Here is a 22,614-nt window from a genome sequence, read left to right as displayed (position 1 = left end):
GTTATTTATTTTTATAGAGAGGGGCAGGGAGGGAGAAAGCAAGGGAGACAAACATCAGTGTGTGGTTGCCTCTTGTGCAAGCACCCAGTTAAGGCTGCAAACTGGGGACCTGGCCAGCGACCCGGGCATGTGCCCTGACTGGGATTCAAACTGGCAATCCTTTGGTTTGCAGGCCAGCACTCAGTCCACTGGGCCACACCAGCCAGGGCTCTATTTTTAATTTTTTGAGGAACTGCCATATTTTAGGGGATGCGCCATTTTACATTCCCACCAACAGTGCACAAGGGTTCCAGTTTCCCCACATCCTAGCCAATGCTTACACATCCTCTAGTAGCCATCCTACTGGGTGTGAAGTAATTTCATTGTGGTTTTGATTTTTATTTCCCTAGTGATTACTGAAACTGAGCATCTTTTCATATGTTTCTTGGTCGTTCGTACATGGGCAAACATAAGCAAAAGTATGGAAAATAATACAAAAACTCATACTAAATAATACAAGAATAAACTTTCATGTACTCACAACTGTAAACCTACTTTTGCCCCACCGTGTATATCTTTGGAGAAAGGTGTGTTCAAGTCTTTTGCCCATTTTTAATCAGGTGGTTGGTTTCTGTTCAGTTTTAGGAGTTCTCTATATAGTGGATATTAATTCCTAACCAGAAATAAGATTTACAAAAATATTTTCTCTACAGTTTACTCATATGGTGCCCTACTGGACGTTTAGATAATAGTTTTTTCCTACTATAAATAATGCTATAGTAAATCTTTACTTGTACATGCAGACATGTTTATAGAACACATTCTTAGAAGAGGAATTGCTGGATCAAAAGGTATATGTGTTTCAATTGACACATTACCGAATTGCTCAGAAGAGGTGACAATTTTATACCTCGACCAACTCCTTACACTCTTGATCTTTCTGTACAATGTAAAACTTATTTCCTTAACTCTGAATTAATTCTTCTAACTCTAAATAAGATATAAGTGGGACTTTGGTAACAGGGAAAAAATAACCTAATTTTTATGTTAATAACTCTTAGAGACAATGCTGATTGCAGTAAACATACTAACAAAGCCTAGTTAAGGAAAAGAGGCATTTGAAAGACCATGTGTTAATCAGATTTTACCTCTTATATATATGTAGGCTGGTCCCACTCTGCAATGTAGACATTAATAATAAAACTTCTTGGATTTTCCCTGGGGTCTTCCTAATTTTTTTTCCACTTCCTTTTTCAGTTTATTTGCCCGGTATCTCTCAGCCATCGACACAAGCTCCTCTGGGATACTCTGAAACCATTAGATGTGTTTTTAGGATTGAGATTATTCTCTTAGTATAACAGCTTTTCCACACCATACTAAAATGTCTCCAAATGATTTCACTCAGAGAATGTCCAGAACTGATTACATGCATCTTGCAAACAGAATGAAATGCATCTCCCTGCATATTGAACTCTGAATTTACCTTCAAGCTATGAAATCAGACTGATTTAAAAACACCCCTCATTACACTACTCCCCTTCCTGGAGGGCTCCCAGGGGCCTCCCGGTGCCCTTCACTTGCCTTCCCTGGTGCCACTTTCTGTGTTCTTTCTCATCTCTAGGTCGGATTATGTCCCCTGCTGGAACACCATCCCATCCTTCTACAAGGCTCCCAACCCACTGGTTTCTTCCTCAGCCGGGTTTTCAGTGATGCTCTCCCCCATTAGAAGAGGTTCCCCAATTGTATGATGTTATAGCTCCTCATCTTTGGCTACAGTCCCCATAACATGTTTGATTACTTGTTTATTATCTGTCTTCCCTGGTAAGCAGTAAGCCCCAGTACTTAGAATAAATGAAATTATTTGAATATTAGAAAAGTGATAGGAGGTAGAGTTCTAATGAGTTTTATATTCTCACCTGATTTGCTCTTTCCAGAATGTTAATTAATTCATTGGCAACCCTCCAATCATTTCTAGTGATAAGGGTAATTGAAACTCCAGTCCTCCTGTAAGGCGGGGGGCGGGGAGAAACTCATGTAATTTGATTTATAATTAATATTCATTATTCAGTTAGCAAAATAGAATAATAGAAACAGTAGCAGTAAAACCTCGCCTTTTTCAGAAGCCTAAATATATATTATATGTCAGAATTTAGCCTCATTCAAACAGCGACATGGAATCTAATCTGCAGTTGTTTAGACAGAGCATCACAAGGGTCTGTGACAGCAGCGCCCCCGGGGAGAAAGGCCCCCTTACATGCGCCAACTTGGACGCCAACTTTGACGAGAGTAACCACTGGGAACCTAGCAGTTTTGTGTCACTATAGACATAAAGTAAAAGGTGGAATTGAAAAGTCACACACAAGTAAACCTCAAAGGGGTCTAGCTGAACCTGAAACAGGCCCATTGGACAGGAATGAAGGAGCAAAGCAGGTTCCAGGGTGGCTCAATTTACAGGCAAGAGAACAAAACAGTTTTCTAGATAAGATGAGGAGCCAGGGTTGGCTTTTTTCCCCGAATCCTCACCAGAGCACATGCTTATTGATTTTAGGCAGAGGGGAAGGGAGGGGGAGAGAGAGGGAGAGAAACATCACTCTGTTGCTCCTTGAACATGCCCCAAGTGGGGACCGAACCTGCCACCCAGGCATGTGTCCTGACCAGAAATCAAACCTGCAGCCTTTGGGTTTACAAGACCACGCTCCAACCACCTGGGCCACACTGGCCAAGGCCAGAGGCTGACTTCTTTCATGGGCGGCTATGATTACTTACCCAGCTCTTCCAGTGCGTCCTACTCTGTGCACATACTCTTCGATGTTCCTGGGAAAATCATAATTATAGACATGTGTGACATCGTGGACATCGAGACCTCGAGATGCTAAGTCAGTAGCAATCAGTATTCTCACTTTACCTAAAGAGTAAAGCCAAAAGATTATAGACACATTCTTGCAGAAACCAACTCAAGACAAATCAGAAAGTACATTTTCCCCTAATATCTGACCAGGTGAGGTATTATTGCCTTTAATATTAATAAACACTTAAGGTAGTGAAAATGGGAAAGGGATATTTAGTTTTTCTTCTCAACTGCTGGCAAGCTATAACACAATAGATACCATGGTTCGGCAAATGGTCCCTGAACCATGTGAGCCATGTCACAAAGATACATGCATCTCAGGTAAACTAATAAAAATATCCCCCATTGCAAAGTACTGCCTTCACACCCAGGTTTAAACATTAGCTCTTTTGAGTTTGGGTAGTTCTGAGAGTTTGATTAGGATTTAGAGCTCTAACAAGTGTAGTTCTGAGGTCTGTAAACTGAGGACAGATCTTAGAAACGTTCCAGGAAAAGGAGCTGGCTGAGTGACAGCTCCTTTGCACTGTACACCTTTAAAATGCAACACATAGTAATTGCATAGATGTACCTGTTTTAAAGTTTTCTAATGCTTTCTCTCGATCACTTTGTTCTCTGTTGCCATGCAGAGACTCTACTGATACGTGTCGCAGAATCAGGTCACTTGATAAGTGATCAGCGCTGAAGCAAACATAAAGTCAGTGATCTTAAGTGCTTATTCCAATACCACCATCAACTCACTATTTAACTGCTATTAGCAAAAGTCTGAAATCACCTACTGAAAGCCACATACACGCCCATTTGAAGTTAGTATACAAATAGAAGGCTAAACAAATCAATTTGACTGATGATTAAGGATATAAAGAAAGAAATACCTACACAGCTTTTCTGCTGACAAACACTATGACTTTGTCTCTGGGGGACATGCTCTCTAGGAACGCTTGGATATGAGATCGTTTCTCTTCTTCTGTGGTGACAATTATATTTTGCTTCACAGTACTTACAGCCTAAAAGATTCAAAGGTCATAGTACATCAACACTGATGGGCAAATACCATAATTTGGCTCAAAATAAATCTTTTTTCCATTAGAGGTTAATGTTTTAATAAACTGCTAACAGGAATAAAGCAGGTCTTCTGAAAACTATTTATTTCTACTCAAGGATTTGTACCTCAGCCTTTCACTTTTTATCACTAATTTCACCCAAGAGAAGTTGGAACTCTTGAATGGTTGGCAGTGTGTTGAAAGTTGGTTACCATTGTAGGGAAAGAAATAACCATGGGGTGAGGCTAATCTCACCAAAATTGTCATGAATTTTTAGTATAGCCATTGCTATGAAGGAAGATGATTGGTTTATACACAAAAGTTTCCATTCAATGAGTATATTGACAATTTAATGCAAAATTTCAAAATATCATTAGTACTATTTTTTGATCCAGAAATAAAATACATGTTAATAGTACTTAATGAAAGGAAAGATGCAAGCATTTATTCTGCTTTTCATGAAATCTAATGAAATGAGCCTAGGCAATAAGCCATTGTTACTACAAGTAATTAAGTAAAAAGGGGCAATTTTCATTAATGATTAATTGGAAAACCAATTACAATTATTAAGTGAAAGGCCAGAAAATTTTATAATGAGATCTTTAATTGTAAATTGTATAATTATTAACATCATTTGAACACACTGATCTATCTGAACTTCACAAAAACAGAAATGCAGGCTTAAATATATGCACAGATGTGTAGACTTGTTTAGAACCTGATTCTAATAAGGCTAATAAAAATGAGGTATCAGGAAAATAGGAACAATGATTGGATATTAACAGATTATTAAAATTTTAGGTGTGATATATACTACAGTTATGTTTAAGGTAATGTTTTAGACATATATACTGAAATGTTTATGGATAGAATCATATGTATCTAGTATTCGCTCTAAAATTAAGGAGTGGGCAGAGGAGATTTGCCAAAACACAAAGTAATTAAAATGTCCATAATTAATAAGAAATATTTTGGAAGATGATTTGAATTCATGTGGTGGGCACATAATGCAATATACAGATCATGTATCATAAAAATGTACACTTATCCATGGCTGGTGTGGCTCAGTGGACTGAGTGCTGGCTTGTAAACCAAAGGGTCACCAGTTTGATTCCCAGTCAAGGCACATGCCTAGGTTGCAGGCCAGGTCCCCTGTCGAGGCACATGAGAGACAACCACACACTGATGTTTCTCTCCCTTTCTTTCTCCTTCCCTTCCCCTCTGTATAAAAAATAAATAAATAAAAATTCTTTAGCCCTGCCTGGTGTGGCTCAGTGGATTGACTGCTGGCCTGTGAACCAAAGGGTCTCTGGCTTTATTCCCAGTCAGGGCACACGCCTGGGTTGCAGGCCAGGTCCCTTGTAGGGGGCGTGTGAGAGACAACCATATAGTGATGTTTCTTTCCCTCTCTTTCTCCCTCCATTCCCCTCTCTAAAAATAAAATTCAAATAAACTCTTTAAAAAAATTATTTTAGACCCGGGCTGGCGAACGCTTGCACCTGCCGGCAAGGCCTCACACAGACTGGCACCCATACGGCCTGCGAGGGATTGCACAGAGGGGCAAGGGCAGGCATAAATTGACCTACCCGCCGCGATTGCGGAGCAGCCCACAAAATAAGTAGAGCTGCCCAGAGTCCCTGGAGGAGAGACCAGAAACAGGATTAACCGGAGAGCTGATTTCCTCCCATTTCCGTAGTCCCCATTTGGCGAGGGCAAGCAACGCACCCAAAGAGCCAAAAGCGGGGAAAACACACAATAGAAGACTCTAAACTGACCAGTGCCGCGAAGCTCGCGTGCCAGGGAGGTCAGATGAGCACGGGAGGTCGCGAATAAGCCCTCTGGTCTGGGGCAAACACATGCGAGCACAGGCAGGTGGGGGACCCTGCCGCGCTGGGAACACGCTCAAGGAGCTCTCGTGAGAGCGCAGAGAGATCCCAAAAAATAGCCCAGCCCTGACCGAAGGGGTCACAGAGCTGCTCCAAGCAGGAGTCAGACACAGGCATTAGACTCCTGAAAGGCTCAAACAAACAACCCAAGGCCCTATAGGGTCAACAACTGACATCATCAGAGGCAAGCCCAGAAAGAAAAGTAAAGGACAAAAATACTTAACAGACTCTCACAAAAATGGGAAGAAAAAGAAGTTCTCCCCAAATGAGTGGAAAAGGGGACTCCCCACAGAGAGAGCTCAATGAAATAGAGGCAAGGGAACTATCAGATATGGAATTTAAAACAATGGTTCTAAGGAAGCTCAATGAGCTCAGCCAGCTCAAAGAGAACTATGAGAAACTGCAGAGAAACTATCAGGATCTTACAGCAAACTATATCAGCCTAGAAAAGGACATAGAAACTATCAAGAAGACACAAGAGGATATGAAGAATACCATTTCTGAATTGAAGAACACAGTAGAAGGAATCCAAAGCAGGCTGGATGAAGCTGAGGATCGAATCAGTGAGATGGAGGATAAGGTAGAAAAAAGCTCCCAGAAAGAGCAAGAAATGGAAAAATGGCTCAAAAAGAATGAAGAAGCATTTAGGGAAATGCAGGACAACCTGAAACGCAATAATATCTGTATAATAGGGATACCAGAAGGAGAAGAAGAGGAGCAAGGAATAGAGAACCTCCTCGAAAAAGTAATGATGGAAAATTTCCCTAATTTGAGGAGAGAAAGGCTCTCATGGATCCAGGAGGCACAGAGGACCCCACTCAAGAGGGACCCAAGGAGGTCCACTCCAAGACACATCATCATTAAAATGGCAAATGTCAAAGACAAAGAGAGAATCCTCAAGGCAGCAAGGGAGAAGGAGAAAGTAACATACAAGGGGGCCCCGATACGCCTAGGAGCTGACTTCTCAACAGAAACACTCCAAGCCAGAAGGGAATGGCAACAAATATTCCAAGCCATGAAAAGCAAGGGCCTACAGCCAAGGCTGCTCTACCCAGCTAGGCTCTCCATTAAAATAGAAGGAGAAATACGGAGTTTCCCAGACAAAAGAAAGCTAAAAGAATACATCTCTACCAAACCAGCACTCCAAGATATGCTAAGGGGACTGGTTTAAGCAGATGAAGGAAAAGAATGAGACAGAGAGGAACACAAGTACAAAGAGAAAAGATGAGTAAGTTTCTATCAGTAATATCTCTCAATGTGAATGGACTAAATGCCCCAATCAAAAGACACAGGGTAGCTGAGTGGATAAGAAAACATGACCCACACATATGCTGCCTACAAGAGACCCACCTCAGAGCAAAAGACCTACACAGATTGAAAGTAAAGGGATGGAAAATAATATTCCAAGCAAATGGACATGAGAAAAAGGCTGGCGTTGCCATAGTTGTATCAGACAAAGTCGATTTCAAAGCAAAGGCCATAAAGAGAGACCCAGAGGGGCACTTTATCATACTTAAAGGAAGAATCTATCAAGAAGACATCAACATTGTAAACTTATATGCTCCCAATATAGGAGCCCCCAAGTTTATAAGGAAATTGTTGGATGACTTCAAAAAAGATATAGATAGCAACACACTGATAGTAGGCGATTTCAACACCCCACTGTCCAAAATGGACAGATCTTCCAAACAAAACATTAATAAACATATCGTGGCGCTGAATGAAACACTGAATCAAAGAGACTTAACTGACATATATAGAATCTTACATCCCAAAGAAGAAAAATACACATTCTTTTCAAATGCTCACGGCAGTTTTTCAAAGATAGACCACATGATAGGACACAAAGCAAGCCTCAGTAAATTCAGGAAAATTGAAATAATACCAAACTTTTTCTCAGACCACAAGGCCTTGAAACTCGAAATCAAACTCAAAGAGAAACTTCAAAAACTAGGAAACTCATGGAGACTGAACAGTACACTTTTAAACAATGAATGGGTCAATAATGAGATAAGAGAAGAAATCAAAAAATTTCTGGAAACAAATGAAAATGAACAGACAACTGTCCAAAACCTATGGGACACAGCAAAGGCGGTCCTGAGAGGGAAGTTCATAGCAATACAGGCTTACCTTAAAAAGATAGAAACATTTCAAATAAAAGACCTAACACTACAACTTGAAGAACTGGAGAAACAACAACAAATAAATCCCAGAGCAAGTAGAAGGAAGGAAATAGTCAAGATTAGAGCAGAACTGAATGACATAGAGACAAAAAGAACAATTCAGAGGATCAACCAATCCAGAAGCTGGTTCTTTGAAAAGATTCATAAAGTGGACAAACCTTTGAGCAGACTGATCAAGAAAAAAAGGGAGAGGACCCAAATAAATAATATCAGAAATGAAAGAGGAGAAATAACAACTGATACCACAGAAATACAAATGATCATCAGAAACTATTATGAACAATTATATGCCAAGAAATTTGAAAATCTGGATGAAATGGACAAATTTTTAGAAAAGTATAATCTTCCAACACTGAAGGAGGAAGAAACAGAAAGCTTGAACAGACCGATAACAGTTGGGGAAATTGAAGCAGTAATCAAGAAACTCCCAGCACACAAAAGCCCAGGGCCAGACGGTTTCCCAGGAGAATTTTACAAAACATTTAAGGAAGAGCTAACCCCTGTCCTTCTCAGACTATTCCAAAAAATCCAAGAGGAGGGAAGATTGCCAGACTCCTTCTATGAGGCCAGCATCACCCTGATCCCCAAACCAGATAAAGACCCTACAAAGAAAGAAAACTACAGGCCAATTTCGCTGATGAACATAGATGCTAAAATCCTCAACAAAATATTGGCAAACCGCATCCAGCAATACATTCAAAAGATTATCCATCACGATCAAGTGGGATTCATCCCAGGGATGCAGGGATGGTTCAATATACGCAAATCAGTAAACGTGATACACCACATAAATCAAAGAAAAGACAAAAACCACATGATCATCTCGATAGATGCAGAAAAAGCATTTGACAAGGTACAGCACCCATTTATGATCAAAACACTCAGCAAAATGGGAATCAATGGGGCATTCCTCAACGTAATAAAGGCCATATATGAAAAACCTACAGCCAATATCATACTCAACGGGCAAAAACTGAAAGCTTTCCCACTAAGATCGGGAACACGACAAGGATGTCCGCTCTCACCGCTTCTTTTCAACATCGTATTGGAAGTCCTAGCCACAGCGGCCAGACAAGAGAAAGAGATAAAAGGCATCCAAATAGGAAAGGAGGAAGTAAAGCTATCATTGTTTGCAGATGACATGATAGTGTACATAGAGAACCCTGTAGACTCTACCAAAAAACTCCTCAACCTAATAAGTGAATTTGGCAAAACAGCAGGATACAAAGTCAACATTCAGAAATCAAAGGCGTTATTGTACACCAGCAATGCAATAGAAGAAGAAGAAATCAGGAAAAATATACCATTCGATATAGCACGAAAAAAGATAAAGTACCTAGGGATAAATTTAACCAAAGACACAAAAGACCTGTATGCAGAAAACTATACAACATTGAAAAAAGAAATTAAGGAAGACACAAATAAATGGAAGCATATACCGTGCTCATGGATTGGAAGAATTAATATCCTTAAAATGTCCATACTACCAAAAGCAATTTATAGATTCAACGCAATCCCTATTAAGATACCAATGACGTATTTCACAGAAATAGAACAGACATTTCAAAAATTTATATGGAACCATAAACGACCTCGAATAGCTGCAGCAATTTTGAGAAAGAAACACAAAGTAGGAGGGATCACAATACCAGACATCAAACTCTACTACAAAGCCACTATACTCAAAACAATCTGGTACTGGCACAAGAACAGACCCATAGACCAGTGGAACAGAATAGAAAGCCCAGAAATAAGCCCAGGTCTCTATGGACATCTAATATTTGACAAAGGGGGCAGAAGCATAAAATGGAGCAATAACAGCCTCTTCAACAAATGGTGTTGGGAGAGCTGGATGGCTACATGCAAAAAATTGAAATTGGATCATCAGCTGACACCATACACAAAAATAAACTCAAGATGGATAAAAGACTTAAATATAAGTCGCAACACCATCAAAGTCCTAGAGGAGAACATTGGCAGGAAACTCTCAGATATCCCACGCAGCAATTTTTTCACTGATATGTCTCCTAAAGCAAGGGACATAAAGGAAAGAATAAACAAGTGGGACCTCATCAAAATAAGAAGCTTCTGCACGGCTAAAGAAAACATCAGCAAAATGAAAAGGGAGCCAACCATTTGGGAAAATATATTTGCTAATGATACATCAGATAGAGGTTTGATCTCCAAGATATACAAAGAACTCACTCGACTTGACTCCAAGAAGACAAACGATCCAATCAAAAAATGGGCAAAGGACCTGGGCAGATGCTTTTCTAAGGAGGAGATACAGAGGGCCCAGAGGCATTTGAAAGGATGCTCTGCATCACTAGCCATTAGAGAAATGCAGATCAAAACCACCATGAGGTACCACCTCACACCGGTCAGAATGGCCATCATAAACAGATCCACAAACAACAGGTGCTGGCGAGGCTGTGGAGAAAAGGGAACTCTAGTCCACTGTTGGTGGGAATGCAGACTGGTGCAGCCACTATGGAAAGCAGTGTGGAATTTCCTCAGAAAGCTGAAAATGGAACTGCCTTTTGATCCAGCGATTCCCCTGCTGGGACTATACCCTGAGAACACCAAAACGCCAATACAAAAGAACCTATGCACCCCAATGTTCATAGCAGCACAATTTACAATAGCCAAGTGTTGGAAGCAACCTAAATGCCCATCAGTAGATGATTGGATCAAAAAATTATGGTACATATACACAATGGAATACTACGTAGCAGAAAGAAAAAAGAAGTACTAAACTTCGCAACAGCATGGATGGAACTGGAGAGCATCATGCTAAGCGAAATAAGCCAGGGGGCGAAAGACAAATACCATATGATCTCACCTATAAGCGGAACCTAACCAACAATGCAAAGAAGCAAGGCAAATATGACCAGCAACACTGAAAGGAAAAGAAATCAACAGAGACAAGAGGGAAGGGGGGGGCAGGGAAAGGGAAGGGAAGGGGAAAGTCAAGGAACATACAACAAGGACTCATGGACAAAACCAAAGGGGAAGAGCTGAGGGAGGGAAGGTGGGAGGGGGCAAGGGAAAGAGGGGGGGGGGGAAGGCAGAGACAAATGTATTTAAAAAGTAAATAAATTAATTAAAAAAAAAAAAAAAAAAAAAAAAAAGAAAGGAAAAGGGACAAGGAAGACAGCATGAGGATACCCTAGCATGGGCCTAATAGGAAGCAAAGGACATAATAGCATAGGATTTTTCTAAACTGACATACCTATCGATCTAGTCATGAGTTTAAAAAAATCAATATTGATAAGTCTTACAGTGAAATTGTACAGTGCACGTGCACGTGTGTGCGCGCGCACACACACACACACACACACACTTAAAGCAAAAGTTAAGGACACCTCATATACAAATAGTCCACTATTCAACAGTAAAAATGGAAGAAAAAAAGCAGCCCAATCAAGCTATATTTCCAGAAAAACCATCTTTCAGAAATAAAGCTAAAATAAATATTTTGGCAGATAAACAAAAAATGGAAGTACTGCCACCCCAAGACAACCCAAAGGAAATTTTTAAAGATATTGCTTGAAATAAGGGAATATGACCTTGAAGAAAAGTTTAACATAGAATATTAATGTGCAAAGGAATTAGTAAATATTTAAATGAAACTAACGAAATATTGTATGTGTAAGATATGATAATCATACCTAGGTTCGCATTAAAAGAATATAAAATTAAAAACTAGATAATACTAGTGTACAGTTTTAAGTGAAGTGTTTTAAGGTATATAGCCAACAGTGGATATTTGGTGTAGACATTAATGGATCTGCTCCTCTGTATTATAAAGTGTTATGTTTATAAAAAAAAAAAATTATTTTAAAAAACCTTTAAAAACAGCAACAACAAAAGAAATGTACACTTGAAACCTATATGATCTTATTAACCAATGTCATCCCAATAAATTTAATAAAAAATAAATAAATTTAATAACATTAAGCAAATAGAGTTCTCCATTTGCATTGAAAAAAATACTTTTAACAATAGTAATATAAAACAAACTTACAACCAGATCCAAAGTACCAACATATACAATCATTGGCTCTTTCAAATAAGATTGTGCAAGTCGACGGACCTCATATGGCCATGTTGCACTGGAAATAAAACAAGATACACAAACATGAAAAATTTACTATAAAACAACCATTACTGTTTCCCTAGGATGCTATGAACCAAATTGTTCATGAAAGACAAATTTAGTGCTTTTCAGTAAGTATTTCAGAAATAATTGCTCAATTTTAGTGATGTTACTAGAGGAAACCTTTAAATATGTTTAATAAACAGGTTTATAAGCCAAAGGTGAAAGAGATTTATACCTTAAATTCTACTCTTTGAAAAAGTAAAATGAATTCAAGTGTTAAATTTCTGTTGGCCTTTATAAAAAAAATTTTGTATTTTTCATACAGTCAGTAGGCAAAACTAAGTGCTATGCCAAATAAAAACATTTTAAGTGTACTGATGAAAGGATATATAAGTACAAACGTTTCTTAACCATATGTATATTATGAAAGTAAACATCTTTTATACTTTCACAGTAATTAGATGTGAAGGAAACAAAATAAGGAAATTTAGTATATTTCCTCAATTATACACTATTCTTTTTTTATGCTAATAACACAAAGAAGAAAATGGTTTACGGATTTAAATAACAATCATTGCTTCCTCAGTTTTGCCTTGGGTAAAAATGTATTCAGTAGTCAAATGTTTACCTCTAGGAACAAGGGATCACTTATTCAAATGTGAGACCACACTATGCAACACAGTTTCTCCTCCAGGACTCCTGTGTTTTTACAGAAATCTCATCTGTAACTTGGGAAACCAATAGTTCTTGCTACACTGATACACTGAATTGTTCTAATAAGTGATAACATGATACCTTTCACCTAAGGATCTTAAAATACTTTCAAGAAATGCTCTCAAAATCCTGTGGGGACATCAACCAAAGGCTGGATTCTATTCCAATGATTTCCATGTTGCAGCCTACCAGTTAGGCATGTACCTACCTTGTCATAATAGTCTGCCTATCTGGGCGCACATCTAATAAAATCTTCATTATCTGGGGTTCAAATCCCATATCCAGCATCTTGTCGGCTTCATCTAATACCTGCATTAAAAATGTTTATGGTTAGATATATATGAAAGGTAGCTAATATGTATGCTCTCTTTATAAATATGATACTAACCGGTATTTTTTTTTCTTATTACCCCTATTTCCTAAGCTAATATTTTAAAATAAGTGGTCTGTGGTTGTAACATAAATTGATTTTTTTAAAATGGGTTAGCATTTTCTAAATATATTTAATGAAAAAAGTTTAAATATTCATGTGGATTTTGATTTTCTTTTGTACTTATCTACACTTTCCAACATTTATAAACACAACATTGAAATAAAATTATCCTGAAACCCATATTTAAACATATTAGAGGGAATGGGAAATATTCCTACAACATAAAAATATCATAAAATAGACAGCCATTCTAAAAGACTGTTTTAATCTTCCTCCCAGTATCTCAGACCCCTAATCCATGATTACCAAGTAGGTTATACTTTTCAAGTTGACAAAGTTATTCATTTGCAGATCATTCAGTCTTCCAGGAGTTGCAATAATGATATCTACACCTTTTGTCAGATCTTGTATTTGTCCATTTCTATCTCCACCACCATATATACAAACACTTAAGAAAAAAACACAGAGGTTCGTGTTCAGGCAAGGAATATCCTAACACAACTCAAAATTCCAACCAACCTAGGCATCCAGGATATAAAATAAAAAGTATATAAATAAAAAAAAGTATGAGATGCCTTTGATACTATTTGCCCCTTTCTGAGAACTATCAATACCCATCAACCCACAGTTGTATGTCTGTCCTAAAGAGCCGTGTTTGCATTATTGTTATTGACCCCGCCACCCTGGCTACCATTGATCTAGGTCAGGGATAATACCTGACCCCGTGCTGAGCCAATGAGATTCTCAAAATGTGTGAAAAATAATGAGATAATGTGTAAAGCTACAAATGATTAAGATGCTGATGCAAGACTAGCCAAAGAAATGACTTACTTTTTAAGACCTTTATATGAATACTTAGAACATTCAGCTTGCACTTGAAGAGCTAATTCTCTAGTGGGTGTAAGGACTAACATGCCGGGTCTATTCCTTTTCTTGTTAGCTCTTTGGAGAGAAAACAAATGATTAAAGTATCTCCCTCAGATACATGAAACATGCATTCAGTGCTGTCAAAACTTGTAGCAACGAGTGTCAAAGTCACATACATTCACCATACAAAGTAGAGAAATATGGAAAGACAACCAACCAAACAAACAAAATCCAAGGGCCCAGATAGAAGGCTTTTCATTTAACATAGTCAATGCTTTCCTGTGTCAAACATTCTCTCATACAATCATACTGGACATGATATTTTAAACAAATTTTTTCCAATGTTTCATTGCTTCCCTCAATTTTTTTTCCTTTTATTCATTCCAGAGAAAGGGGAGGGGAGCGAGAAAGAGAGGGAGAGAAGCATCGAAGTGAGGGAGAAACATCTATCGATTGGTTGTTTCTTGCATGCACCCCAACCAGGGACTGAACCCACAACCCTGGCATGTGCCCTGACTGGGAATCCAGCCAAAGACCTTTCAGTTTGCCAGACGATGCCCAGCCAACTGAGCCACACTGGCCAGAGCACTTCCCAAAAATGTTTTTTAAATTTATACTTTCACCAGCACAGAACAAGTGTATTTTCCCGAGACTAGGCATTACCTTTTGACCAATGCAATCTATCAAAGAAACTTTAATTGCATTTTTGGTATCCATATCTATTAAACCCCTATAGAGAACTCAGCTGTAGAAATTCTTACATTGGCTGAGAGTCCAAGTGAATAAGTCCAGGCAGCAAGTAGGACAGTGTCTTCCCTGTTCCAGTTTGGGCTACTCCTATAAGATCTATTCCTTGCAGAACTATTGGCCATGCCTGTGACTGAAACAGAATGATAAATAATGAAAGAAAAAAGTGCATTTCTTTGTGTCAAGTGTCCCTCCTCTCCTAGCCCCAAACTTTTTCCAACAAATATTTTCAGAGTGCGAGGAACTGGAGGTGCAGGAGGTGCTGGGGGAGTGCTCACAAGAGATAGTTGCTCCCTGGTGATTTAACTTCTAACAGATATTGTTTAGGGGGAAAACCATTAGTGAAATATATGAATTAAAGAATTATTCAGCATACCTGAATTGGTGTTGGCTTTTGAAAACCTGCCTTTTTAATGTTTTCCATAACTTCAGGATAACACTCAAAAGCATCCTCAAATGTACAAGTAGGATTGGGGACAGGACGTTTCTCACCATCTTTCAAGTCATCACACACTATATTGTAATTCTCCTTCCTTTAAGGAAAAACAGCACAAATACTATTGGCCTTGGTCATTTTACTTAAAAAGCAAGAAATTTTCTGGCATTAGTTCCGCTATATCTAGAAATTCAACTGCAACTGATTAAAACCAGACTGATAGTAAAGTTACAGTAAAATGTAATAATTAAGAAGTAGAAGTCAGCCCATCTTCTTCTTTTCAGAACAGTTGCAGAAAGAAGGAAAAAATTACATTGTATGTGTGAATGGGCCAATGAAAGTTTCATGGAAAGGTTAAGAATAGAGCCTGAAAATTTTATGTTTCATGATTCAAAGTCAGATTTGGCAAAAGCTTGAAGGCCTACAATATTCCACACATATTTCTTTATTTTAATCTCAACAATCCTGTGAAGTGAGAATTATTCTCATTTGGCAGGTGAATACTCATTACTTGTCCAAGGTCTGAGCCCTACCCTAACCCTGGAAAAACTATTGTTTCTGCTATCTTAATTTTATAGCAGATACTACCTTTAAAAATGTTGCCTTTAGGACCTTTAATTCCAGATAATAAGGACTGAAGAGTAAGAAATAATTCTATTATTCAGATAACAGATCAATTTATTATGATTTCCAACAATTGTAGAAATGATTCTCTAAAACTGCTAGTCAATACAGCAGGCATTAACTACATGTCTTTTCAAGTTTAAATTTTTTAATTAAAAATTCAATTTCTCAATTTTAAGGGTTCAAGAGCTATATATGGATAGTGACAACTCTATCAGACACAAATATAGCCCATTTTCCATCTTTGCAGAAAGTTTTATTGACTAGCAATACTCTCATATATATCATATAGGATGCAACCAAGTTTTTGTTTGAATATGAAACATGTAGACTTCAAAGTCAATCATTTCAAATCTTTGCCTATTGAGTTAATTTAATAATGTAACTATACAAATACTCACTTAAAGAAGTAATAAAACAACCCACCTCCAAATGTCTACTTGCGCTTGTAACATTGATCTTGTTGTTTCCGACTCCATATAAAAGTTTTTCTTAATTGGGGGTAAATCTGGGACAGAGATGAAATTCAAACTTTGATAAATAATAGCAATTTACACTTCATTGACTTTATACTATGTTCCAGTTTGGGCTATTCAAAGTATTAACATACTTTGAAAGTATGTTAATACTTTGAATAGCCCAAAGTATTGTTATTCAAAGTAACAGAAATCAAACAAAATACATACCAGGTTCAGTTTGCATCTATACAGTTTTAGGTAGTTGTTGCACACTTTGCCAGCCAGGCTTAGGCTGGAATCTAGATCTCCCTTTTTGATTTGTTTTTTAATTATATTTTTCACACAAGCAAGAGATCTTTAATTATAAAATTAAGTATAAAAGGAAAAAAACAAGCTTTATAAGACATGATCATCACAATTGATGAATCTTCTCTCAAACATAGTAAACTGATATTATCTTTTCTTTGAAGGTCTATCCCATTACTGTTCAGGAATAAAATATTTATCCTTATTCTACTCTAAGAAGCTACTCTATCTTTTTTTCATAAATGCCTATTGTTTCTCCTCCAAACTTAATCCTTTCTATGGCCATTCATCCCAAATCTCCCTAACACGTATCTTGTCAAGGTGGCACTGGAAGCTTAGCGTGCAGACAGGCTGACTGCCATAGTGGAATTAATCATGGCTAATATTTGTCATATATTAGTGCATTAGCTTTTTAACTTTAAATAAATGATGTATTGCTGCCTTATTCCAATAGCCAAATTTAGTGTTCAAACTTTCTCTGAAATTCAGTGACTATAATGTGGAACATTTTATTCCATATATAACTCCAAACAATAATTTCATTTAAAATTAAACACATTTTTAAAACTGATCTCTTCTCAAGAACTGCATGTTCATTAAATGTTTTTCCCTTTTCATTTTGCCCTTGTCAGTCAGGATCCTCCAAGATCAACTTGTGCTCAGTCGCAGCAACAATGTTAACAACTCATGGTCAGCGCGTTTATTCCCTTCATTTTCCCCTTGGGCCTGATTTTCTATTTTATAAAACTTTTATAGTAAGTTATCTCAAATAAGACAAGGTATAGGTAAGTTTAATATTGTAATTTCCCATTTATAGCATAAATCACAACTCAGACAACACTGGAAGTAACATGCCCTAGGAACTACAGCATTGCAAATTTTACTATCATTTTTCATATACATCTCATTATTAAAACTAACACATTTTGCAGAGAATAAAAACCTCAATTAAGAGACACACCAATACCACATGTAAATGTTAGAATACAGCACTAACCTGCCCACTTTTTTTCCTCCCATTTCAAAGCATCTTCTCGAATTTGATCCCAATCAATTAGTGGCTGATCTTCTGTAACAACACTGTCACCTGCCCTTACATCTCTTTGAACAGAAGGTTGGCATTCAGCAAGATCTGTTAAAACATTTTTACCTGATTAGTTTCCAAACAAATCCTATCAGTACAAAAATCCCCAGAAGCATTTTAGGACTTTGTGTTTTAATAACCGACAGTGATGCTTGCAATATAAAATGTAGCATTTTAGTGCTACGGTGCCATGACAATTCTGGGCATGGTTTTTGTCATCAGTTACTTGCTTCATTTTCATGACATGGGAAAAAATGTAACTTACTGGAGAAGCTAATTAGCATGAAAGCCTAGCGTCTACTAATAAATCACACAAGTCACTTAATCTTTACAATAACCCCGTGAGGAAGACATCACTCCAGGTTAACAGATGAAGAAATGGAGTCTTACAGGATTCTTGGGGGTTCCTTCCCAAGAAACATTACAGGCAACACTTCCATTTGAACACGAGATTCTGTTCTTTTTTACTTCCTTACTGCTTCTGTAAATGGTTCAATAATAGCTTTTTCTTTAGTTCAAGCAGATCTGAGATTTCTAAAATACCAAATAATCAGGCAATTTTCAAAGCCAGTCACATTCCGGGGAAGAGATTATAGAGATGGGCCCAGGACTAATTATTGCTCCATCATTAAGAAGAATGTTTTTTAAAAAGTTAGTGTTTTGTTTTTCTCACTCATCTGTGGCTAAAATAAAACTGCAAGGTTTAACCAAGGAGATTAAGAGCATCCTAGATTCCACAGAAAAAAATTCTGTAACAAGACTAGATTTAATAATAGCAACCTAAAGCTTTATTATCAATAAAAGCATCAGCTATAATATGGCTTATAAAACAAAATGAAATTTTAAAAAATTTTACAGGGCTTTAGTGGGCAAAATTTACTTACCAGCTCTGGGTTGTGAGTTATAATTTTGTTGTTTTTTAACAAGATTATCTATCACTGCTTTTGCTTTTTTCTGCATTGCCTTGCTACCAAAAATTTTGATTTCTGCTTCAGGACACCCTTTTATTACCTATATACAAGGGAAAAAATTGGTATGATTGAAGTCCCCTTGCCACTTGCCCCTCCAACAATCGCTCAACTTCTAAAAGTATCAAGTAAATATAGTACTGCCATCAGTGTCTGAGATATTGTATAAGGCTTTTATGCAGGAAAAGGTCATGAACACACATAATTTGTGTCTGGAAAGATTGCTCTGGCCACAGTGGAGAATGGTTAGAGGACCACTGGAAGCACTTGCTTCAGTTAGGGGAGAATGCCCCAAATGATGTGACTTCCCTTGAAAAATAAGGGAAATAGAAAGGCCTCAACAGTGATGGACTGGCTGTAGGGTAATGAGAAGTTAGTAATCTGAGACTCTTGCTTGGGAACTCCATGAATTACGTAGTTGCTTACTGAGACTGGGAAATAGGAACAGGTCAAGGTTTGAGGAATGGGGGTCACAAAGGCAGGACAAACAGTCCCCAGAGATCCCATTCTTTAGTAAAGGTTACCTCTAAAGGTTTTTACATGTATGAGTCACAAAACCCCCCGACACCTAGAATGGCCCATAGCTCAGGTGAGCTCTTCTAAAGAACGGCCGTATGAAGAGCTTTGGCAATTTATCCAAGTTACCACAGTATGTTAACAACTGAGCAGAAACTAGAATTAGGAATGAACTATGCTTGTTCTGGATTTAAGAACACAGATCACTTACCTGTATTTTGGTGTTTGTTGTACTTTGGATGTCTTTTATTTTTGACCCACCACGACCTGTTTTTAAAAATAAAGACTTTTTTTACTGTATCTATGACTACTGTACATTATATTGTATCTGACTACTGTATACTGTATCTATGAGTACTATACATTAACACTTGCCTAAGAGTCTCTTTAACTTGAAGTAGTAATATCAACTAGTAAGTCAATGACTATTTTCCAAACTCATGCATTCAAGTTGAAGAGATAATCTCATTATCTTTTGCATGCCATATCTGCTTGTGATGAGAAGTATATAGGTTTATCAAATTTTTAAATTTGTGGCAAGAAATGGAAGTTATTACTGTGTTCTTAGCTTACTTATTTTCTGCCTACAATTTTCTGGGTACAAATTTAATAAAGGTGTTATTCTTTGGTTAAAAAAAAAGCAAGTTGAAATCACTATGGGGATTTTATCTACTTTCCTTAAAGAACTGTCTCTAGTTCTTTTTCAGGTCATCCAGACAAAGGCTCCTAGGGTCCAATAATTTCTTTCAGTTTGAAAAAAGGAAAGCAAGCGTTTTCTATCCCAAATTTTGGTGGATGGTAAGAGGCTTATTTCCTGGAGGTAGGTACTAAGGATTCATTAGCAGCCCAAGCAAACTAATTAGATCTAAAGTTGGCAAGGATGTGGAGAAATTGGAACCCTGCACACAACTCAACAACAAAAAATCCAATTAAAAATGGTTAAAGATCTTGAATAGACATTTCTCTAAAGAAGATGTAAAAATGTCCAACAGGCATATGTGGTAAGATACTGAAATCATTAGGGAAATGCAAACATTGAAACCACGGTAAGAAATCACTTCATAGCTGTTATAATGACCATCATCAAAAAGATGAAGTAAGCGTTCAGGGGCGTGTGGAGAAAAGGAGAACCCTTCTGTACTTTGATAGAAATGTAGAGTGGTAAAGCCACAATAGCAAACAGTACAGAGGTTCCTTAAAAAATTAAAAATGGAATTACAGTATACTCCAGCAATCCCACTTCGGTATTTATGCAAAAGTATTGAATTCAAGATCTCAAAATGGTATCTGCACTCTCATGTTCATTTCAGCATTATTCACAATAGAGGTAGAAACAACCTAAATGTCTGTCAACAGATGACTGGATGAAGAAAGTATGGAATGTTCATACAATGGAAGTTTTCAGCCTAAAAAAAAGAGAAATCCTGCCATTTTTGACAATAGGAATGAAACTGGAGGACATTATGCTAAGTGAAATAAGCCAATCATGAAAGCACAAATAGTATGTGACTCTACTTCCATGAGGAGTCTGATGTTATCAAACTTGGAAAAACAAAGTAAAATGGTGGTTGCCAAGGATGGGGGATGGGCAATGAGGGAATTGGAAAGTTATTCAATGGGTAGGTTCAACCATGCAAGATGAAAACATTCTAGAGATCTACTATGAAACAGTATTCTTATAGTTATTGATACGGTACTTTACATTTAAAGTTGTTTTGTAAGTTAAAGTTGTATTTATTTTTAAAAATTGGATCCAGAATCAACATCGAGTGGGTACTCTCTAGCACAGTGCTTGTATTTCACAGGTGCTCAATACATGTTGAGAGCTTAAGTGACTTTAAAAAGTTTTAAAATTTTATTTATTTTTTAAAAGGATTTATTTATTTATAGAGGGAGGGGAAGGGAGGGAGATAAACATTGATGTATGGGGATGGAGGAGAGGAACATCGATCAGCTGCCTCTCGCAGGCCCACAACTGGGGACCCGGCCCGCAACCCAGGCATGAGACTGACCAGGAATCGGAATCAGTGACCTTTCGGTTCACAGGCCTGTGCTTAGCCTACTGGGGCACACCAGCAAGGGCTGAAGTGATTTTTATTGCAAACTTTGTGCCTTTCATTTATGGAGCATCACTCTTCAGATCTTTGAGCCCAAGACACCTTGAGGGGTCAATCTCTTGCTGGTCAAGCAATCAGTCTTATAGTGCTCTATTTCATAGCAGCCTATAAAATCTGTTTATTTTTTTCAAAACAAGTTAAAAGGGGGGAAGGTAAAACAAAGTATCAGCTCCCATACCTAATGGTAAAATGTTGAAATTCATCCTCCAACTTAATGGCAATAGATGGAGCAAATCTAAATTCCAATAATTTCTAAATACTTTTCAAAAATGAATTTGTAAGACTCAAGACATAATAAGAAAAAGATCCTGTTTTTCAGCAGACAAATCATATTTAGCTCTGGTCAGTGTGGCTGTTTATTGTTTGTGCCCGGTCCTGCACACTGTAAGGCTGTGGGATAATCCCTGGTCGGAGCAGGTACTGAGGCAACCAATAGGTGTTTCTCTCTCACATCATTATTTCTCTTTCTCTTCCCGCCCCCCCCCCCAACCCTGCCCTCCTCTGTTTCTAACAGCAATGAAATAAATGTCCTAGGGTGTGGATAAAAAAATAATATTTAATTAAAACTATGTGCAAGATGTGGCTAGTTCTCTGAATGGCCCTTTAATATCTTCTACCTTCTTATTTTGGTTAAGGACTCTATACAGTGCTCAAAAAGCTTGATTTCAGCACTGTTTTGTAGTTGATTTGGGGGTAAGCCTGACCTTTTATCCCAAAGATTTTTTAAGTCTTCTACGAGTTTGTTCTTCCAAAACACTGTCTCCACAAACAACAAAAGGTGCCTTAAATGACATCATTCTAGTACCACAAGACACTAAAAATGTCACCGGGAGAGACCTGAGTCTTACTAGGTGGCAACTGATTGGAGGTAAGGCGAGGGCACAGTAGAAGCGTAGAAGCCCATGCCCTGGCCCCACCCTGGCCCCACCCATTCTCCTCTCCCGGTCCTGCTCGGCACACCCATCCTCCAGCTCTCACCGATCACCACGCCAACCCAGTCATTCTTCAATCCAAAGCAGAGCGGCGGTTCCCAAGGACCAGCGGCCACAGGCTGCTGGAGGTTGGAGATGTCCCTCCAGTCGCTGTCTCTGCCGCCCCGACGGCCCCCTCGACCTCTTCGATTCGGCTCTCCCTCCGGCCTCCGTTCCGGAGCCTGGGACACTGCCGCGCTTGGCCGAGAAGCAACGACCCAGGAGAAGGCGTTGGCGCCCACTTCTTGCCTAGACATGGTACCGTGAAGAACATTCGGCACGTCCGACATCGTTCCCGCTGGGCTCTGCACCACCCCACCGGGACGTCGGGTGGC

The 22,614-nt window shown here is 38.2% G+C and overlaps 1 protein-coding gene across 1 annotated transcript; it reads right to left on the bottom strand.

Annotated features, from left to right (window-relative positions):
* Positions 1-1,170: 1,170 nt before the first annotated feature.
* Positions 1,171-22,536, bottom strand: DDX43 (DEAD-box helicase 43). The gene is made up of 16 exons (XM_054568837.1): positions 22,287-22,536; positions 19,403-19,458; positions 18,592-18,718; positions 17,621-17,755; positions 16,286-16,367; positions 15,176-15,332; positions 14,814-14,932; positions 14,017-14,127; positions 13,492-13,633; positions 12,961-13,061; positions 11,964-12,051; positions 3,704-3,831; positions 3,396-3,505; positions 2,746-2,884; positions 1,896-1,983; positions 1,171-1,287 (listed from the first exon to the last, which is right to left on the bottom strand). The coding sequence occupies exons 1-16, from the start codon at positions 22,534-22,536 to the stop codon at positions 1,171-1,173; spliced, it is 1,950 nt and encodes a 649-aa protein (XP_054424812.1).
* Between the last annotated feature and the right edge of the window lie 78 nt (positions 22,537-22,614).

This window comes from Pteronotus mesoamericanus, unplaced genomic scaffold, assembly GCF_021234165.1.
Source record: "Pteronotus mesoamericanus isolate MK-2021 breed Mesoamerican mustached bat unplaced genomic scaffold, CSHL_Meso_final contig_20, whole genome shotgun sequence".
NCBI lineage: Eukaryota > Metazoa > Chordata > Mammalia > Chiroptera > Mormoopidae > Pteronotus > Pteronotus mesoamericanus.
This window is presented reverse-complemented; position numbering and strand designations above follow the sequence as displayed.